Consider the following 15,296-nt stretch of genomic DNA (forward strand, 5'->3'; position numbering starts at 1 on the left):
AAGTAGATAAAATCTTAATTTACCCAATTTTCTAAACCAAAAAAGACAAATCATCACTACTAACTATTTAATTCCCTAACATTCAGCTTTCTTCAGTCTTTTGCTCTTTCTTCCTTGAACTTTTTCTTCTTCAGGCTTTTCTTTTTCAGCATTTTCTTCTTTGTCAGCAACAGAAACTTTACTTTGCTTTTTCTTCTTCTGAGCAATTTCTTTAACAGATTGAATAGTGTTCACTTCACTTGTAATTATTCCCAGGGTGTATTTTTCACGAAGTTTAGTCAAGATTATCAGCTGCAAAACAAATAACATAATCAAACCCTATACAATTAAGGAGATTTCAATAACATGAGCAAACATGTAAAAGTAACACCACAAGTTGCAGTTGTAACTTGTAAGGCAATGGCCTACGGTATTGCTAGATTAATGGACCATAGACCTCAAAATTAAAGTAAACATTTGATAGGAATCCTTGCTCATTTGTCAAATGAGCAAACATTTCTTTGCTCATTTGATAAATGAGCAAGTAATTTCTTGCTCATTTAGCAAATAATCAAAAAGTTAATTGCTCATTTCTTAAATGAGCAAAGAATTAGTTGCTCATTTGTGAAATGAGCAAACATTTCTTTGTTCATTTATGAACTGAACAAGTAAATCCTTGCTCATTTGTCAAATGAGCAAACATTTCTTTGCTCATTTGATAAATGAGCAAGTAATTTCTTGCTCATTTAGCAAATAATCAAAAAGTTAATTGCTCATTTCTCAAATGAGCAAAGAATTTACATTATTTTTCTTCAAACCAGGATCCCACTTTGCACAACCCATGTATGTTTCCATGAGTCTCATCACTGCAACTCCACAATGCAAATGATTTTTATCCGAAGACTTCCATGAACCATTAATCACAGAAATTTCCATCCGCTTGATATTATTTGCCAAAATAGAACTCTGTACATTTCCTTCACATTGTATAAAGTTTGAAAAAGCAGTTCTCTGAAAACAAAAACATCAAATAAGGAAACATAATAAAATCTAATCATTCAAGTAAAAGAAACAAACATAATGTGAATAGAGATTAACTTTTAAGCCATACCAAATGTTTTAAAAGCTGTTTATGATCTCCAGCATCTTTGTTATAATAAAAAAGCTCGATATTACCATTCAGTGTGGTAGTGTTAAAACATACCAAATAGTAATGATCTTCTTCATAAACTGGGAAGAAAAAAAGCTGAATATCCTTGTGTGGTACAACTGATTTCATGTACAAATTCTCAGCAACCTCAAAAAACATCTTATTCCGATGGGCAACAGAATCTATCTCATAGTGAATAAGACAGTCCTACATGTTAAAGAAAAAAAAATTAATTACAACAAAAAAACAAAATAATTCAATAAAACAAAATAAATGAAAGAATTTGAACTTACGGTAGCACTAAGGTCAAAAAAGAAACGACCAGGAGAATTTGGATCTCTAAACTGCTCATTATAATTCAGAATGCTGCACCAAGCATTAATGATCTCTGTATCAACTTTATATTTATTATAAAGATTCTCAAGATGTACTCTCAAAATTTCAAGACCATTCTCTCCATTAAATACTGGTTCACTGCATAAAAAGAATAAAGAAAGTTAGTATGTCTAAAACAAATGGAAGTTAATGAGCAAAAAATTAATTGCTCATTTGACAAATGAGCAAAAAATTAAGAACTATAATGCTCCTACTCACAAGAAATATCCACATATTTATCATATATGAGTTTCACATTTACATAAAATACTTTTTCTATATTCATGACATGCATATGAGTAATGCAAAAGCACACATATGGCCACTTGCCTCTATGCATCATACTGAGAAGAACTCTAAAAATAAACAAAAAATTAATATTGGCTTCCAGAAAACTCATATAAATACCTTCTTTGGATCTTGTTCACTTTCTTCATTTTTTGTACGAATTGGATCAGATTGTTCCTAAAGACAAACATAAACAAAACAAAAAAAAAAGAAAAAGAAAGTTAGAACAAGTTGAAACCAAATATCCTAACAAATATAAACCAAGCTTACTTATAACACATAACCAATTGCATAATTTGCTCATCTGTCAAATGAGTAAAAAATTATTTGCTCATTTCAAATATGAGCAAGTAATTGCTTACTCATTAGACAAATGAGCAAAAATTAGTTGGTCATTTCCAAAAAGAACAAAGAATATTACAGTATATATGGTTACCTTATTGGCAACTACTTGAGTTTCCACTTCAGAAGGAATGAATTTTTCCTAAATAAAAAACAAAAAAGTTAAAAAAGTAGGATAAAAAGGAAAAAAATAAAACAGAAAATTATAGTTAAACACCATTTTAGGCTGTGTCATGCTAGAAGAACCAGCATCAAGCTTTTTAGCACGAATATTTCCAAGCCTCCCTTTAAAGAGTTCCAATTTCTCACGTGTTGACAGCATAGCTGTTGTCCACCCTTTCAAGATTGGAATTTTACGTGCAGCTCGAACTTCCTCAAGTACAAATTGATCAACATATAATAACTACAAACAAGTAAGAAAAGAAAAATTAGTAAATTAAAAATCAACAAATAAGTAAGAAATACTACATTAAAAATATACAAAAATTATAGTAATACCATAAGAAACAATAAAGACCCAGGAAAAGAACGAGTTGGACGTTCTTCCCATAAAAGCTTGCCCTTCACGAGAGAATCAAGGATATACTTTGACCAATTCAAGTCCTTGATTTTATCGACATCAGAAAGAAATGTAAGAATATCAGAATTAATATTCATGTTTTGTTTCCCTGACAAAAAAATGAGCAAAACAAAAGAGAAATGAGCAAATAGAAATTTAACTGAGCAAAATAAAATAGAAATGAGCAAACTAAATTGAAAATGAGCAAATTGAAAGTAAAATGAGCATAATAAAAATAAGAAGAGTGCCATCCATCAGTGTAGACACACAAAGAACTACAAAGTTCCGTTTGAACATAGCACCAGCTGACTTATGCTCCTTCAAAAACTCTTTAAGCTCCCCTATTTTGATATAGAGTGAGTTGCTTTGGAATTGCTTTTTCCATTGTTGAATGACTTTTTTATTTATGGAAAAATTATTTTTATCAATCTCTATGCCCCCTATTGGCAACCCAAGAACTTCATGCACATGGTCTTCAGTAATACGGAAAGGATCAGAATCAGGAATATTTAATGAGCACGTCTTAGCATCAAAGTGCTGCACCAACCATAAACCCAACCGCAAAGGCAGTTGGGTCACCTTCAAAAACTCCATCGACCCAAATCCTATATCCCTAACTGCTTTCAACTGATTTTGTGAAAGTAAAACTGATTCCATAACTTGAACAATGGATGAGGGTGACATCCGATTATGCAATGTCCCATGAATGTGAGACTTCAAACCTTCCACTTCATTACCTGACTTCAAAACTTGCAATTCATTGCTGGATTTCATCTCCACTACCTTAATCATCTGTTTTTCTTTCTTTAATGTGTCCTTTAAAACCATTTTTCCTTTGTCATTAGAAGATCCTGTCTTGAAACTCATTCCTTTATATTGTGGCTGTGTAGAACGACCAACAACTCCTAATTGTGCTGGCCCTGCCGCATCTTCGTCACCACCAACAACTCCTAACTGTGATGCCCCTGCTGCATCTTGGTCACCACCAACTCTTAACTGTGCTGCCCCTGCTGCATCTTGGTCACCACTAATAACTCTTAACTGTCCCGCCCCTGCTGCATCTTGCTCACCAACATTAACAGCAGAATTTGTCTCAACAGATGTCCTGCTCAACAAAATAGGTATCCTTGATGTCAAATGAGCAAATACTTAGCTACTAATTTAACAAAATGAACAAAACTTAAATGCTCATTTCTCAAATGAGCAAATAATTAGTGCTAAAATGAAAAACAAAACATAAAATGAACAAGTTATCAACTACTTTCAAAGTTGTGAAGAAGTTAGAGAACTTGTTTTTAAACTCAAATTCTTTCTCACTGATATCTACTTTAAGACCTGATGTGCAACATAATGAACTAACTTCTAGGCTTCTAATGTGAAAAGCCGAACAGTAAAACGCCTTCTAACTATCAGTTTCTTGGCTTCTAATGTGAAAATCCGAACTAAGTACACAACGAAGTTGGTAGCTTTGTGGTGACAATAGTAATAACATTGCACAAGGAATTTTGATTGTGATAATTTCTAAGACAAACAAAAGAGATGTATTGAAAATTACTTCCCATCTTAAACTGTTTTTTTTTTCCTATTTGCTTTCACATACAAGTATTAACCTGTGGCAGTTTTAGATGTATTGAAAATTACTTCCCAACATAATCTACAACTTTTTATTGCTTGTAACTGTCAATTAAAAATCTAATATTTCATAAATGAACAACAAAACATAAAATGAACAAGTTATCAACTAATCTACAAGAACTCCCATACAAGTAATACAACTAATCAACTAATCTACAACAACAACAAAAATAATAATAACTCAAATAATAAAATAAAATGAGCAGAAACACATACATTGTATTTTCTTGAGGAACATTTGCAGAATCCATAGCAATTACTTCTAGGTTTCCAAAAAAACAAAGAAAATGTAAGATAATTACTCATATCAAGCAAAATGAAAACAAAAATCAACTAATAATTACTCAAATAAAGTTATAATCAAACAAAAAATAAGATAAAACCAGAAAATAAAACATAATTGAGAACTAAAGAAAACCGAAAATCAAATTAAAATACACAAAATAATTAAAATACCTAAAATCAAGCTAAAATGAACATAATAGCACAAATTATCAGTGAATTGTAGGTTTTCAAAAAAACGAAAAAACTGGACAATAACGAAAATAAGCAAAATCAACTTGATAACTACTAAAAAAACGAAAATAAAACTGAAATCAATGAAAAAAACAAAGTAAAACATTATCGACAAAAATTGATAAACAATGTGAGCTGAAATCAGCGAAAATCAAACGAAAATCAAAATGAAAATCAACAAATGTAACTGAATGTGACCTAAAATTAATTGATGAACACGAAAATATAAACAATAAACTCACCTTGAAAAACAATTGATGAAGATTGGAGGAGTAGTGATGAGAAATCAGAGAGAAAATCAGAGAGAAAAAGAGTAGAAAATAGTGAAATTGTGAGGAGAGAGGAAATAGTGCGTGAAAGAGGAAGGAGAAGAGAGAAAAAACACAGTAGTTTTGTTTGACCGGGATTTAATTGTGGTCGTTGGATGTAATTGATCCAACGGTTATAATTAGTCCTCACATATAATAGGGTTCTCACATAAGGGATGTGGTATCATATGATCTCATTTCTATATATATATATATATATATATATATATATATATATATATATATATATATATATATATATATATACATATACATATACATATACATATACATATACATATAATGCTTCGGGTAAAAACAATGGGACCTTCGATAAGGTCCTTTCCTTGGGCTGAAGAATGATCTCGGTCCAATTGATGGTTGGGCTGAGGATTTTCTGCATAGCAAACACACATAAGCTGGCCTCTAGGGTGTTGTCGAGGAAGGCCCCTTCGATGCCTAAGTCAACAAAGTGTTTAGAGAGAGAAAGCTATGCAAAAGTATTAATTTCTTGAGGCTAGCTTAAAATCCGAATAATTTTAAATATTAAAGCTTTAGCCAATTAAAATCCGAATAATTTTAAATATTATTGTATTATATAGTTAAAGTCAAAATAAAACAACTGTGAAATACTCAAGATAGAGTTACCACAATAGAAGTAGGTAATTAGGTATGGCCCGTGTCAAATCTTAAGAGATTTAAGAATAAAAATACGGATTAATAATTAGCCTAATTCATTTTTTTTAAGGGTAAGAAAAAAGAAAACATTAGGAACCCTCCTCACGAAGAGAATTCCTAATGCATCTGAGGAAATAATAGGGTACAAAGATGAAGAAGTACAAAGAGTAATATCCATGTTATCACTAACAAGATGACCTACATTCGTGATCTAGTCTGCTAGTCTGTTTGCTTCTCTGTAAACATGGTTAATATCTCATTGCTGACACCTTTGAAGAAGATTGAGGATGTTGGCGATGATGTGACCGATTTGCCATGAAACGGACCAAACTTCTTTGATTGCGTTGATTACTAGGAGATTATCCCCTTTAATGACTAAATGTTGAATCTCATGTTGAAGAGTGAGAAGGATGCCTTTTTGAAGAGCTGTAGTTTCTGCAACAAAAATTGTGGTATGACCAAAGTGGAAGGCCCGAGCTGCGATAAGGAAACTGGTGTTGTCTCTAATAATATCATCTACCGCTAATGAGTTGTTTTTTAATAAACCGTCGAAATTGAGTTTAAAAGAGTTGAAGGGGGTTTTTTCCCAGAAAAACCTGCTAGCGCAGAATTGAACGGATGGGTACATTTATACATACACAAAACGCCCAATAGTTATTGTACTTTGTACGTATGTGTGACTTTGGATTAAGGAGCGAGTGGAGTGGGTGAGTCATGAATCTCATGAAGTCATGATGTTTTATACGTAGTATAAGCAATTGAGTTTATCCAAAACTTGCGTTTAGGACTTGTCTAGTTGTCTCTTGTCCGTGACCTTCGTTTAGGATTAGGAATATTTAGGAAATTACTCCTACGAATTTACGAGTATAGATGTTGTTTGGGTCCAATTTAGTCCAATTGGGCCTGGTCACTGAATGATCCAATTAAAAGCCCAAGGTTAAGGTTCAACTCTCCAAATGTGCTAAAGTCAAAAATCAACATCCTCAAAGCCATGTCAAGGTCAGTCAACGGCCCAATCAGCTTGGCCCAGCCCAACTGACTTCCGGGCCCAATCCACCTCCTTCATTAGCCAAGGTATAAAAGCCAACAATTTGGTCAATTCTTGGTAAGACAATAAAGCCTCAAGCAACTAAACTCTTGCACAGCTTTCTCTCTCTAATATACTGACTTAAGCATCGGAGGGGCCTTCCTCGGCGTCCCCCCCGAGGCTAGTTTACGTGTATTTGTTGTGCAGGAAACCCTCGGCTCCTGCGTCGTTCGGACCGAGACCAAGTTCCCTCAAGATAAAAGGATCTTCCGAGATTCGATTGTTTTCATCCGAAACAGATGTTATTTACATTTTCTTCGTCAATATATATAAAATTTATTCCGTACTATTTATCACGTTTATTTTCATGGATTATAACTTTAATAAGGGCTTATGTTTCTTTACACGTTTCCCCTCCCAATTATGAGTCTAATTACTCCGTGTATACATTAGTCCGTACTACGAAGCATTAATAAAACAACTAAACAAGCATATATAATTGAGATTACATGCATATCTCCGTAATTAATTTTACTCCCTACACTCCCTTATTTATATGTACCATAACTGTATTAAAGTAATCCTCAAAAGTCAAAAGTAATTTTCAATACACGGGTCATCGACTCAAAAAAAATTCCCACCCAAATACCCAATCAACCAAAAAAAAACAGCCTTGGAGTTATTTTAAAACACAAAGATTTGTTAATTTTAATAAAATTCAACTGTTACTCGACTAAGTAAACAATTATGCATCATTCAAAAAATAAAAAAAGTAAATCATCGAAGAAAATTAGTTTTCTGCATAGCTCAAGCATTATCTAGTTCATAATATGCTTTCCAAAAAAAAAAAAAAAAACTCGTAGTTCATAATATAAGGCTCACAAATTTTTGAATTTTTAATGGATTTAACAAATCTTTGTGTTTTAAAATTATACCAATAGATTCATTGAAAAATACTTTCATCACTCTATAATCTTTCTTACAATTGTCAAATTTAAGTATCAAATCAAATATCTAAAGTGCCATATATTATTAATCATAGGAAGTTTGAGTGAGACATAGAGATTACAAAGTTTTTATATGTAAAAAATATCGTTATCTTTCTCCATTTTGGCAATTTTTGCATATAATAAAATTATAATCTATCGATAGTACTTGTTGATCTAGCCTTTAATGAATTGATAATTTATACGTGTAGTTCTTAGCTTGAAAGAATTTAACCGGTTTGCAAAGTTATAGTAGGTTAAATGAACATGATTTAACATTACTTTGTCAATAAGAAATTCAAAATTTTGTCTCTATAAGGCAATTATAAAAAAAATGTTTTTTGGTCAATAGTTACTTCACCCACCTTTTCAATATCGTGACTTGACTAAGGGTCTATTCACATTTACTGAACTGAAGTAAAGTGAACTGAACTAAACTGATTGGAGCTGAACTGAATAGAGCTGAAATGAATATTTTATGAGAGAAGGAAATTAGAATGTGAACTGAACTGAAATTATTAAAGCAAAACCGAACTGAACTGAACTAAAGTGACTAGAGCTAAACTGACTGAACTGAACTGAAATTAAGCTGAAGTGAACAAGCTATAAATGTTTTCAAAAAATTACATAGAATAATATCATGTTTTTCATATATTAACTTAACAATTTCATGATTTTCCACTTCTTATAAATAACTCAAAACCATTGGCATCAATTTTAATTACTTTTGTGTATAAAATATATACTAGTCTAAATTTTACGTACTAAATTAGATTGGATATGTAACAAGAACATACAAAGCCCAACATGTTTAGAGCTACCATAACAAAAACCCATACCATTATGCAACATAGTTTCTAGTTTGAACCTAATCTGATTCCATAATCATTAACCAACATAACCCACCACGTAATAGCTTATAAATCTAACGTATTAGCATGATTCTATTATTTTAATAACACATTTATTATACAAACAACTATAAAGTGTAAATCATAGTTCTCAAATTTCTCATGTGCGCACGTGAGAGCAAGAACGTGAAAAAATATAATTTTACATCCATGTGTATAACAAAAATTACACAAATTAAAGCGATTTAGATCCTTAACTCCATAAATTCACAACACAACACAAATATTCAATATGCACTTGTAAAAAGCTCCAATCTATGAACTCACAAAAACCATTTTGGAAAGAAGCAACTCAATAAAAAATAAATTAAAAGAAGATTTTGTTCTATTGGAATTGCAAATGGGATAAGAAAGAAATGGAGACAAAAGGGTGAAGAATATAATTGAACTAAAAAAAAAAAAAAAAAAAAATAGAAATCTAGAAAAAATAAAAAGTTGTGGCTGAAAATTGTCTATCAATTTATAATTTTATTTTTGTATGCCCACTCAAGTAGTACTAACCACCTATCCTCTTTCTTCTTCTTCAACCTTGCTCTGAACAACCAACATTTTCTCTCTCCTCCCATGTGGAATGACCTGTGACTCTATAGCTTTCCATGTTTTTATACCCTTAAATCATGGAACCATAATTTCACCTTCCCCAAAATTATCTTGATTGAGAAATTATTCAATCATTAAACCCACAAAAAAAAAAAAAATTAAAAACACCCACATAATTTAATGCCCTTTTAAACTTACCATAAATACCAAAGATCTTCAAATTTGCTGATTGATTAATTGCTCCATACCCCATCTTCCTTTCCTTTTTTAGAGGATAAAAAAATAGTGGATATTATTATGTTTATGCTTATTAATTGAAGAAAAATAGCTGAAATTCCCAAAAAATAAAGATAAAATAATGGATGGGTGTAGTATAGTTTGGTTTAGAAGGGATCTGAGGGTAGAAGATAATCCAGCACTAGCAGCAGGAGTTAGAGCAGGAGCAGTAATTTGTGTGTTCATCTGGGCACCTGAAGAAGAAGGTCATTATTATCCAGGAAGAGTTTCAAGGTGGTGGCTTAAACATAGTTTAGCTCAGCTTGATTCTTCATTAAGAAGTCTTGGTACTTGTCTTATTACCAAGAGATCTACTGATAGTGTTTCCTCTCTCCTTGAGATTCTTAAGTCTACTGGTGCATCACAGCTATTCTTTAATCATTTATATGGTAAACTTTTTTTAAATTTTTAAATTATTATTTTTTGATTTGTTTTTGGTTGATTCTGACATGTGGGTTTTGTTGGGTTTTTTTTTTTTAGTTTTTTTATTTTTTGATGTTGTTTTATGATTGTTTATGTTGGATTATCAATGTTTTTAGATTTGTTAATTGATTTTGGTACTTGGGTTTTGTCTACTTTACTGTAGTTTATACTTGGGTTTTGTCTACTTTACTGTAGTTTATGAAGCTTTGTAAGGGTTTTGGACCATTTGGTTATAATTATGTGTGTGAGTATGTAAAATTGGTAATATATATTTTTTTTTCTGAAGTGGGGTTATGTATTTTAGTGATTACTTTTTTTGTGGATTGTGATGATGCATCATTTACTCCATCTGGGTAAGACTATGACTTTAGAGAAATTATTTTGATGCTAAAGGAGGAAAGCCTGTCTAGTTGTACCTTACATACTAATCTTAGCAAGTACCTGAAGATTGGAGGGAATGAAAGCCGAAAATAGAAAGCAATCGCCTCGCTTAGGTTCAGAGATGATGAATTTATCCCTAGAGAATGTAGTGTGTCATATATGTGAATGATGTAAATGCCTGCTTGCTTAAGCTACTGCTGCCTCAATTGTGGTAGCTGAGTTTACAGTTGCCCTTTATGGTGGCTTTCTGAATTACATCAGGAACCAATTTAATGAATTAATAGAACTTTTTCGAAGCTATCTTGTGTGATTGGATAATTGATCAAAAAATTTGTTTTAGTATTTCTTATATTTTGATTGAAATATGTATATTTTGTAAAGGATTATAACTTTATCAAGGTTAACTTGGGGGTGAGAATACTTCCACATCACCTCTGCCAATCTCCTTTTCAGCAGCTTACTCAGTTCAGTATATTAACTGAAGTTAGCAACTTCACATAATCATATTTGTTTGAGTTTGAGTTTGACTGTGACCTTGTGATGTAATGATGTATTGTTGTTGCTCCTTTATTTTGTAGTCTGATTTCTCTGACTGGTTCAACTAATAATTTTTGTCTGAAATTTCAGATCCTCTGTCACTTGTTAGAGATCACCGTGCAAAGGAAGTTTTAACAGGACATGGTATATCTTTGCGGTCCTTCAACGCAGATTTGCTGTATGAACCATGGGAAGTTGTCGACGAGAGGGGCCAGCCATTTAATACCTTTACTTCTTTCTGGGAAAGATGCCTTAGCATGCCTTTTGATCCCGAGGCTCCACTTCTTCCACCTAAAAGGATAATCTCTGGTTAGTAGTCCTTAGAGAACATCCCACTTTTTGGAATAATCATTTTTGAAAGGTGAATTTCGTAATAATTTCATACCTGCCTTTCAGGAGATGTGTCAAAGTGCCCATCAGACACACTGGTGTTTGAAGATGATTCAGAAAGGGGAAGTAATGCCTTACTTGCTAGAGCATGGTCACCTGGCTGGAGCAATGCTGATAAGGCTCTAACTACTTTTGTCAATGGACCTTTAATTGAATACTCGAAGAATCGAAGAAAGGCTGATAGTGCTACAACCTCCTTTCTCTCTCCTCACTTGCATTTTGGAGAGGTCAGTGTACGAAAGGTTTTCCACCTTGTCCGCATCAAGCAAGTCTCATGGGCAAATGAAGGGAACACAGCAGGTGATGAAAGTTGCAATGTGTTTCTCAAATCTATTGGTTTGAGGGAATATTCAAGATATATGAGCTTTAACCATCCATATAGCCACGAGAGGCCTTTACTTGGGCACCTCAAGTTTTTCCCTTGGGTGGTGGACGAAGGCTATTTTAAGGCATGGAGACAAGGTAGAACAGGTTATCCTTTGGTTGATGCTGGCATGAGAGAACTATGGGCTACTGGTTGGCTACATGATAGAATAAGGGTGGTTGTCTCTAGTTTCTTTGTGAAGGTTCTGCAACTTCCATGGAGGTGGGGCATGAAATACTTTTGGGATACTCTATTGGATGCAGACCTTGAAAGCGATGCCCTTGGCTGGCAATATATAACGGGCACTCTCCCTGATGGACGTGAGGTTGACAGAATAGATAATCCTCAGGTATTTCTTATACAACCAATTTGATCGTGTAGCTATGATTCAGACATATAATGTTAAGAAGAGAAAGCATGTTACTTTCATTTGATTCATCTCGATTACAAAATAAATGGTTGAAAGATAAGTATTTTTCTGATGACTAAAGTAAGAGAAATGATCACCCTTCTTTTTGCTGACAAATTTTATCTAGCATGGAAGATGATTATGTTAAGAAGGATGTGCTTTCTCTCTTTGTTCCCATTAATTTTACATGTGTTGTTTATGCTAAAAAATTTTAGGCATTACGAAAGTTTCTAGCAGACTAAGAGCTTGCAAAAAACAAGCCAAGAAATGTTCTGTGCTTCTTCTCTTTATTGATCTCTCTGTTTTTTTTTTTTTTTTTTTTTTTCCTCCCCCAGTTTGAAGGCTACAAATTTGATCCTAATGGAGAATATGTAAGACGGTGGCTCCCTGAACTTGCAAGGCTGCCAACTGAATGGATTCATCACCCTTGGGATGCTCCAGAATCTGTACTACAAGCTGCAGGGGTAGAGTTGGGATCAAATTATCCTCTTCCCATTGTAGGAATAGATGCTGCAAAAGTAAGACTCGAAGAAGCACTTACAAGTATGTGGGAGCAAGAAGCTGCTTACAGGGCTGCTATTGAGAACGGGACAGAAGAAGGGCTTGGTGATTCTGAATATGCTCCTATTGAATTTCCTCAAGATTTACGAATGGATATTGATCGTGAACCTGTTAGGAATATTAACCAAATTGACATTAACCGACGTCATGAGGACCAGATGGTCCCTAGCATCACCTCGACCTTGTTCAGGGTTGATGATTATGAAACTTCTTCAGATGTTCAGCAACATTCAGTGGGAGATGGGAGGGCAGAGGTTCCAAGAAATGTGAACGCAAATCAAGTGCAAGTGAGAGAGCCACCAAACCAAGGAGTTACTCCAGGGTCTCCAGCTCCTAGAAGAAATAATGTCACTCCACAACGTCAGGTAAACATCACATTTGGACTGCAGAATATAGAAATAGAACAGTCTACAGCTGAATCATCAAGTACTACTGGTGGTAGTCGAAGTAGTGGGGTGGTTCCTGTTTGGTCTCCCTCAAGCTCTACATTTGCTGATCAATATATTAATGATGATGCGACAATGGGACCTGGCTCCTCATTCCTGCAGAGGCATCCACAATCTCATGAACTGGTGAATTGGAGACGCCTTTCTCAAACTGGGTAAGGCCTTAACTTTGAATTCTAGGATATTGTCACAATCACTGTAAATGTTGGTGGTGTGTCCTATTCTGGACTCTCTGGTGTTTTGATCACTAATATGACCTTTCAGAAGAATCCTTTTTCTTTAAGTTAATTATTAATTTGGAAATTAAGGCATGGCCAATTTTTTGAAATGAAGGAAGTAACAATATGCTACATTTGTATGAATTTTATCCTCATACATTGATTGATTTAATAATATGAAAAATGTATCAAACCATCCCTATCTATTCCAGAATATGATTATTGCCCTGTGAGAAATTAGACCCCATCTGCGTAGCATGTTTATATGCTAATTTGTTGCCGATGATTGTTTAAATACCAATCTGGCAACAGGGACTAACTTTTTATACGAATTGAAGTAGGTGATCAATGTTCATTCATTCAAACCTGGTGGACAGATCGTTAATAAATCATGCTTTTGCCTTATCTGTATATAGGACAATGCCGGAAAACAAACATGGAAAACAGTAATGGAAAATAGAGATTAGGAGAAGGTTGTTGAGGTTTTAGTTAATTTGAATTATTGCATTTGATTACTAATTTACTGTATAAAAACTCTTCTGAAATACTCTGTTATTGACAGTTGAGATGATTTTGGGGAGAGTGTCCGAAGGTAAGAACATTGTATATCCTGATACCAAGGCAAATCATATGGGAGCAAGGACTTGTTATATTTATGTACATCCCGTGTATTTGCTGAAAGTAGACATCATTGTCCTGGTGCCGTGACATTCAAAAGTTCGATTGATTTCAGTAGCTCTGCTTGTGCCATTTTGGCTAATTAATACCAGCAGCTCTGCTTGTGCCATTCTGGCTTGTACCATTATAGTGTGTAGTTTTGCTGTATAGTTGTAGTGTTCTCGCAGGGGAAAGAGAAGAGTTGTCATAGGGATTTGTAGCCTCGAATAATCCCAGGCTTATCCATTTTCTTTCTGTGAAATATACTCCTATTTGCTACTATTGTCAATAATAGTTCTTGGTTCTGCATCTCGCTCGATCTTGTGCAGCATCACTTCAGAATTTCAGATGCTGGGATTTCCAATTGCTCTCAAGGACATTCACAAAACATGGCAATTTTAGAAGCTTTAACATGCTTTGTATGCTTTTAAAGCCTTTCCACTTCGAATGATGATAAAAGCACGTACATTTGCCATTACCACTTTTATTACTTTCTATGTAATGAGCCTTAGGTGTAGATGAAGCGAATGAGCACTACTGAAAAAAGAGGAAAACAATTTCAAGTTTTTAACGTGTCTTAATTAGGAGGAGGTGTGACAAAAAGGCCAGAAAGGAAAAGGAGATCTCTCCTGATTATGAAGTGGAGAACTGCAATGAAGGTTCAAGTATAGAGAAGGGGAGAGAAGTTCCTGTAAGAGATTATCTTACCACTAACTAATATGGCAGTAGGTTGGGTTAAATGGGAAACCCGACACATCGCTGCCCTACCCGTGCAAGTGGGGCGGGGATGGAGGGGGGTTTGGCGGGTGATGGGGCAGGGATGGGTATATAATGTGTATCTGCCATAGGTGATGGGGCGAGTTTAGATTTTAGAGCATACCCGCCCCACCCCGCCCGTACGCGCCCTATACCCGTTCCATATGTCCTTTAGAAGAGTTAAGAATTTATGAAACTTGATACCCCCTTAGGCCCAATCCGCCCAAACAGTAAGAGTCCTAAACTTTTTAACCTAATTTGATATAATTGTTATTAATATGATACAATACAACATCATGGCAGTAGGTTTGAGACGGTTTGGGGTGGGTATAGATATCCAAGTGGGTGGTTGGGTGGATCCTATCTTGTACCCGATGGGACGGGTATAGATGTGGATATTATACCCGCGTACGGGTGGTAGGGTGGGGATGAATATAAGATTTTTAGGTGGGTATGGGTATGGAGGTGCCATCATTCGCATCTGACCCGCCTCATTGTCATCGGGTTCTAATTAAAATGACCCCATGGCTCTTGAACTCGACCAAGTGCAATCTTAGCCTTCACCATTTACCTATGTGTGTCTG

General features: G+C 34.2%; 1 protein-coding gene across 3 annotated transcripts; it reads left to right on the forward strand.

Moving 5' to 3' along the window:
• Positions 1-9,192: 9,192 nt before the first annotated feature.
• LOC110706590 (cryptochrome-1-like) lies at positions 9,193-14,267 on the forward strand. Of its 3 annotated transcripts, XM_021884525.1 has the most exons (6): positions 9,193-9,959; positions 11,002-11,220; positions 11,308-12,014; positions 12,410-13,236; positions 13,716-13,772; positions 13,862-14,267. In XM_021884525.1, exons 1-5 carry the CDS (start codon positions 9,653-9,655, stop codon positions 13,747-13,749), a joined length of 2,094 nt encoding a protein of 697 aa, XP_021740217.1. In that variant the 5' UTR covers positions 9,193-9,652; the 3' UTR covers positions 13,750-13,772; positions 13,862-14,267. The 3 variants fall into 3 exon arrangements, with proteins under 3 accessions (XP_021740217.1, XP_021740220.1, XP_021740218.1); XM_021884526.1 differs by lacking the exon at positions 13,716-13,772 and having other exon boundaries at positions 9,195-9,959; XM_021884528.1 differs by lacking the exons at positions 13,716-13,772; positions 13,862-14,267 and having other exon boundaries at positions 9,194-9,959; positions 12,410-13,240.
• Positions 14,268-15,296: the final 1,029 nt, after the last annotated feature.

Source organism: Chenopodium quinoa, unplaced genomic scaffold (genome assembly GCF_001683475.1).
Source record: "Chenopodium quinoa cultivar QQ74 unplaced genomic scaffold, ASM168347v1, whole genome shotgun sequence".
NCBI classification, from domain to species: Eukaryota; Viridiplantae; Streptophyta; class Magnoliopsida; order Caryophyllales; family Amaranthaceae; genus Chenopodium; species Chenopodium quinoa.

Bases quoted from the DNA above. Each gene is read 5' to 3' on its own strand.
- LOC110706590 (XM_021884525.1), top strand. From the start codon at position 9,653: ATGGATGGGTGTAGTATAGTTTGGTTTAGAAGGGATCTGAGGGTAGAA. The intron at 11,221-11,307 runs GTTAGTAGTCCT...CCTGCCTTTCAG, and splicing joins ACCTAAAAGGATAATCTCTG to GAGATGTGTCAAAGTGCCCA. The intron at 12,015-12,409 runs GTATTTCTTATA...TTCCTCCCCCAG, and splicing joins ACAGAATAGATAATCCTCAG to TTTGAAGGCTACAAATTTGA.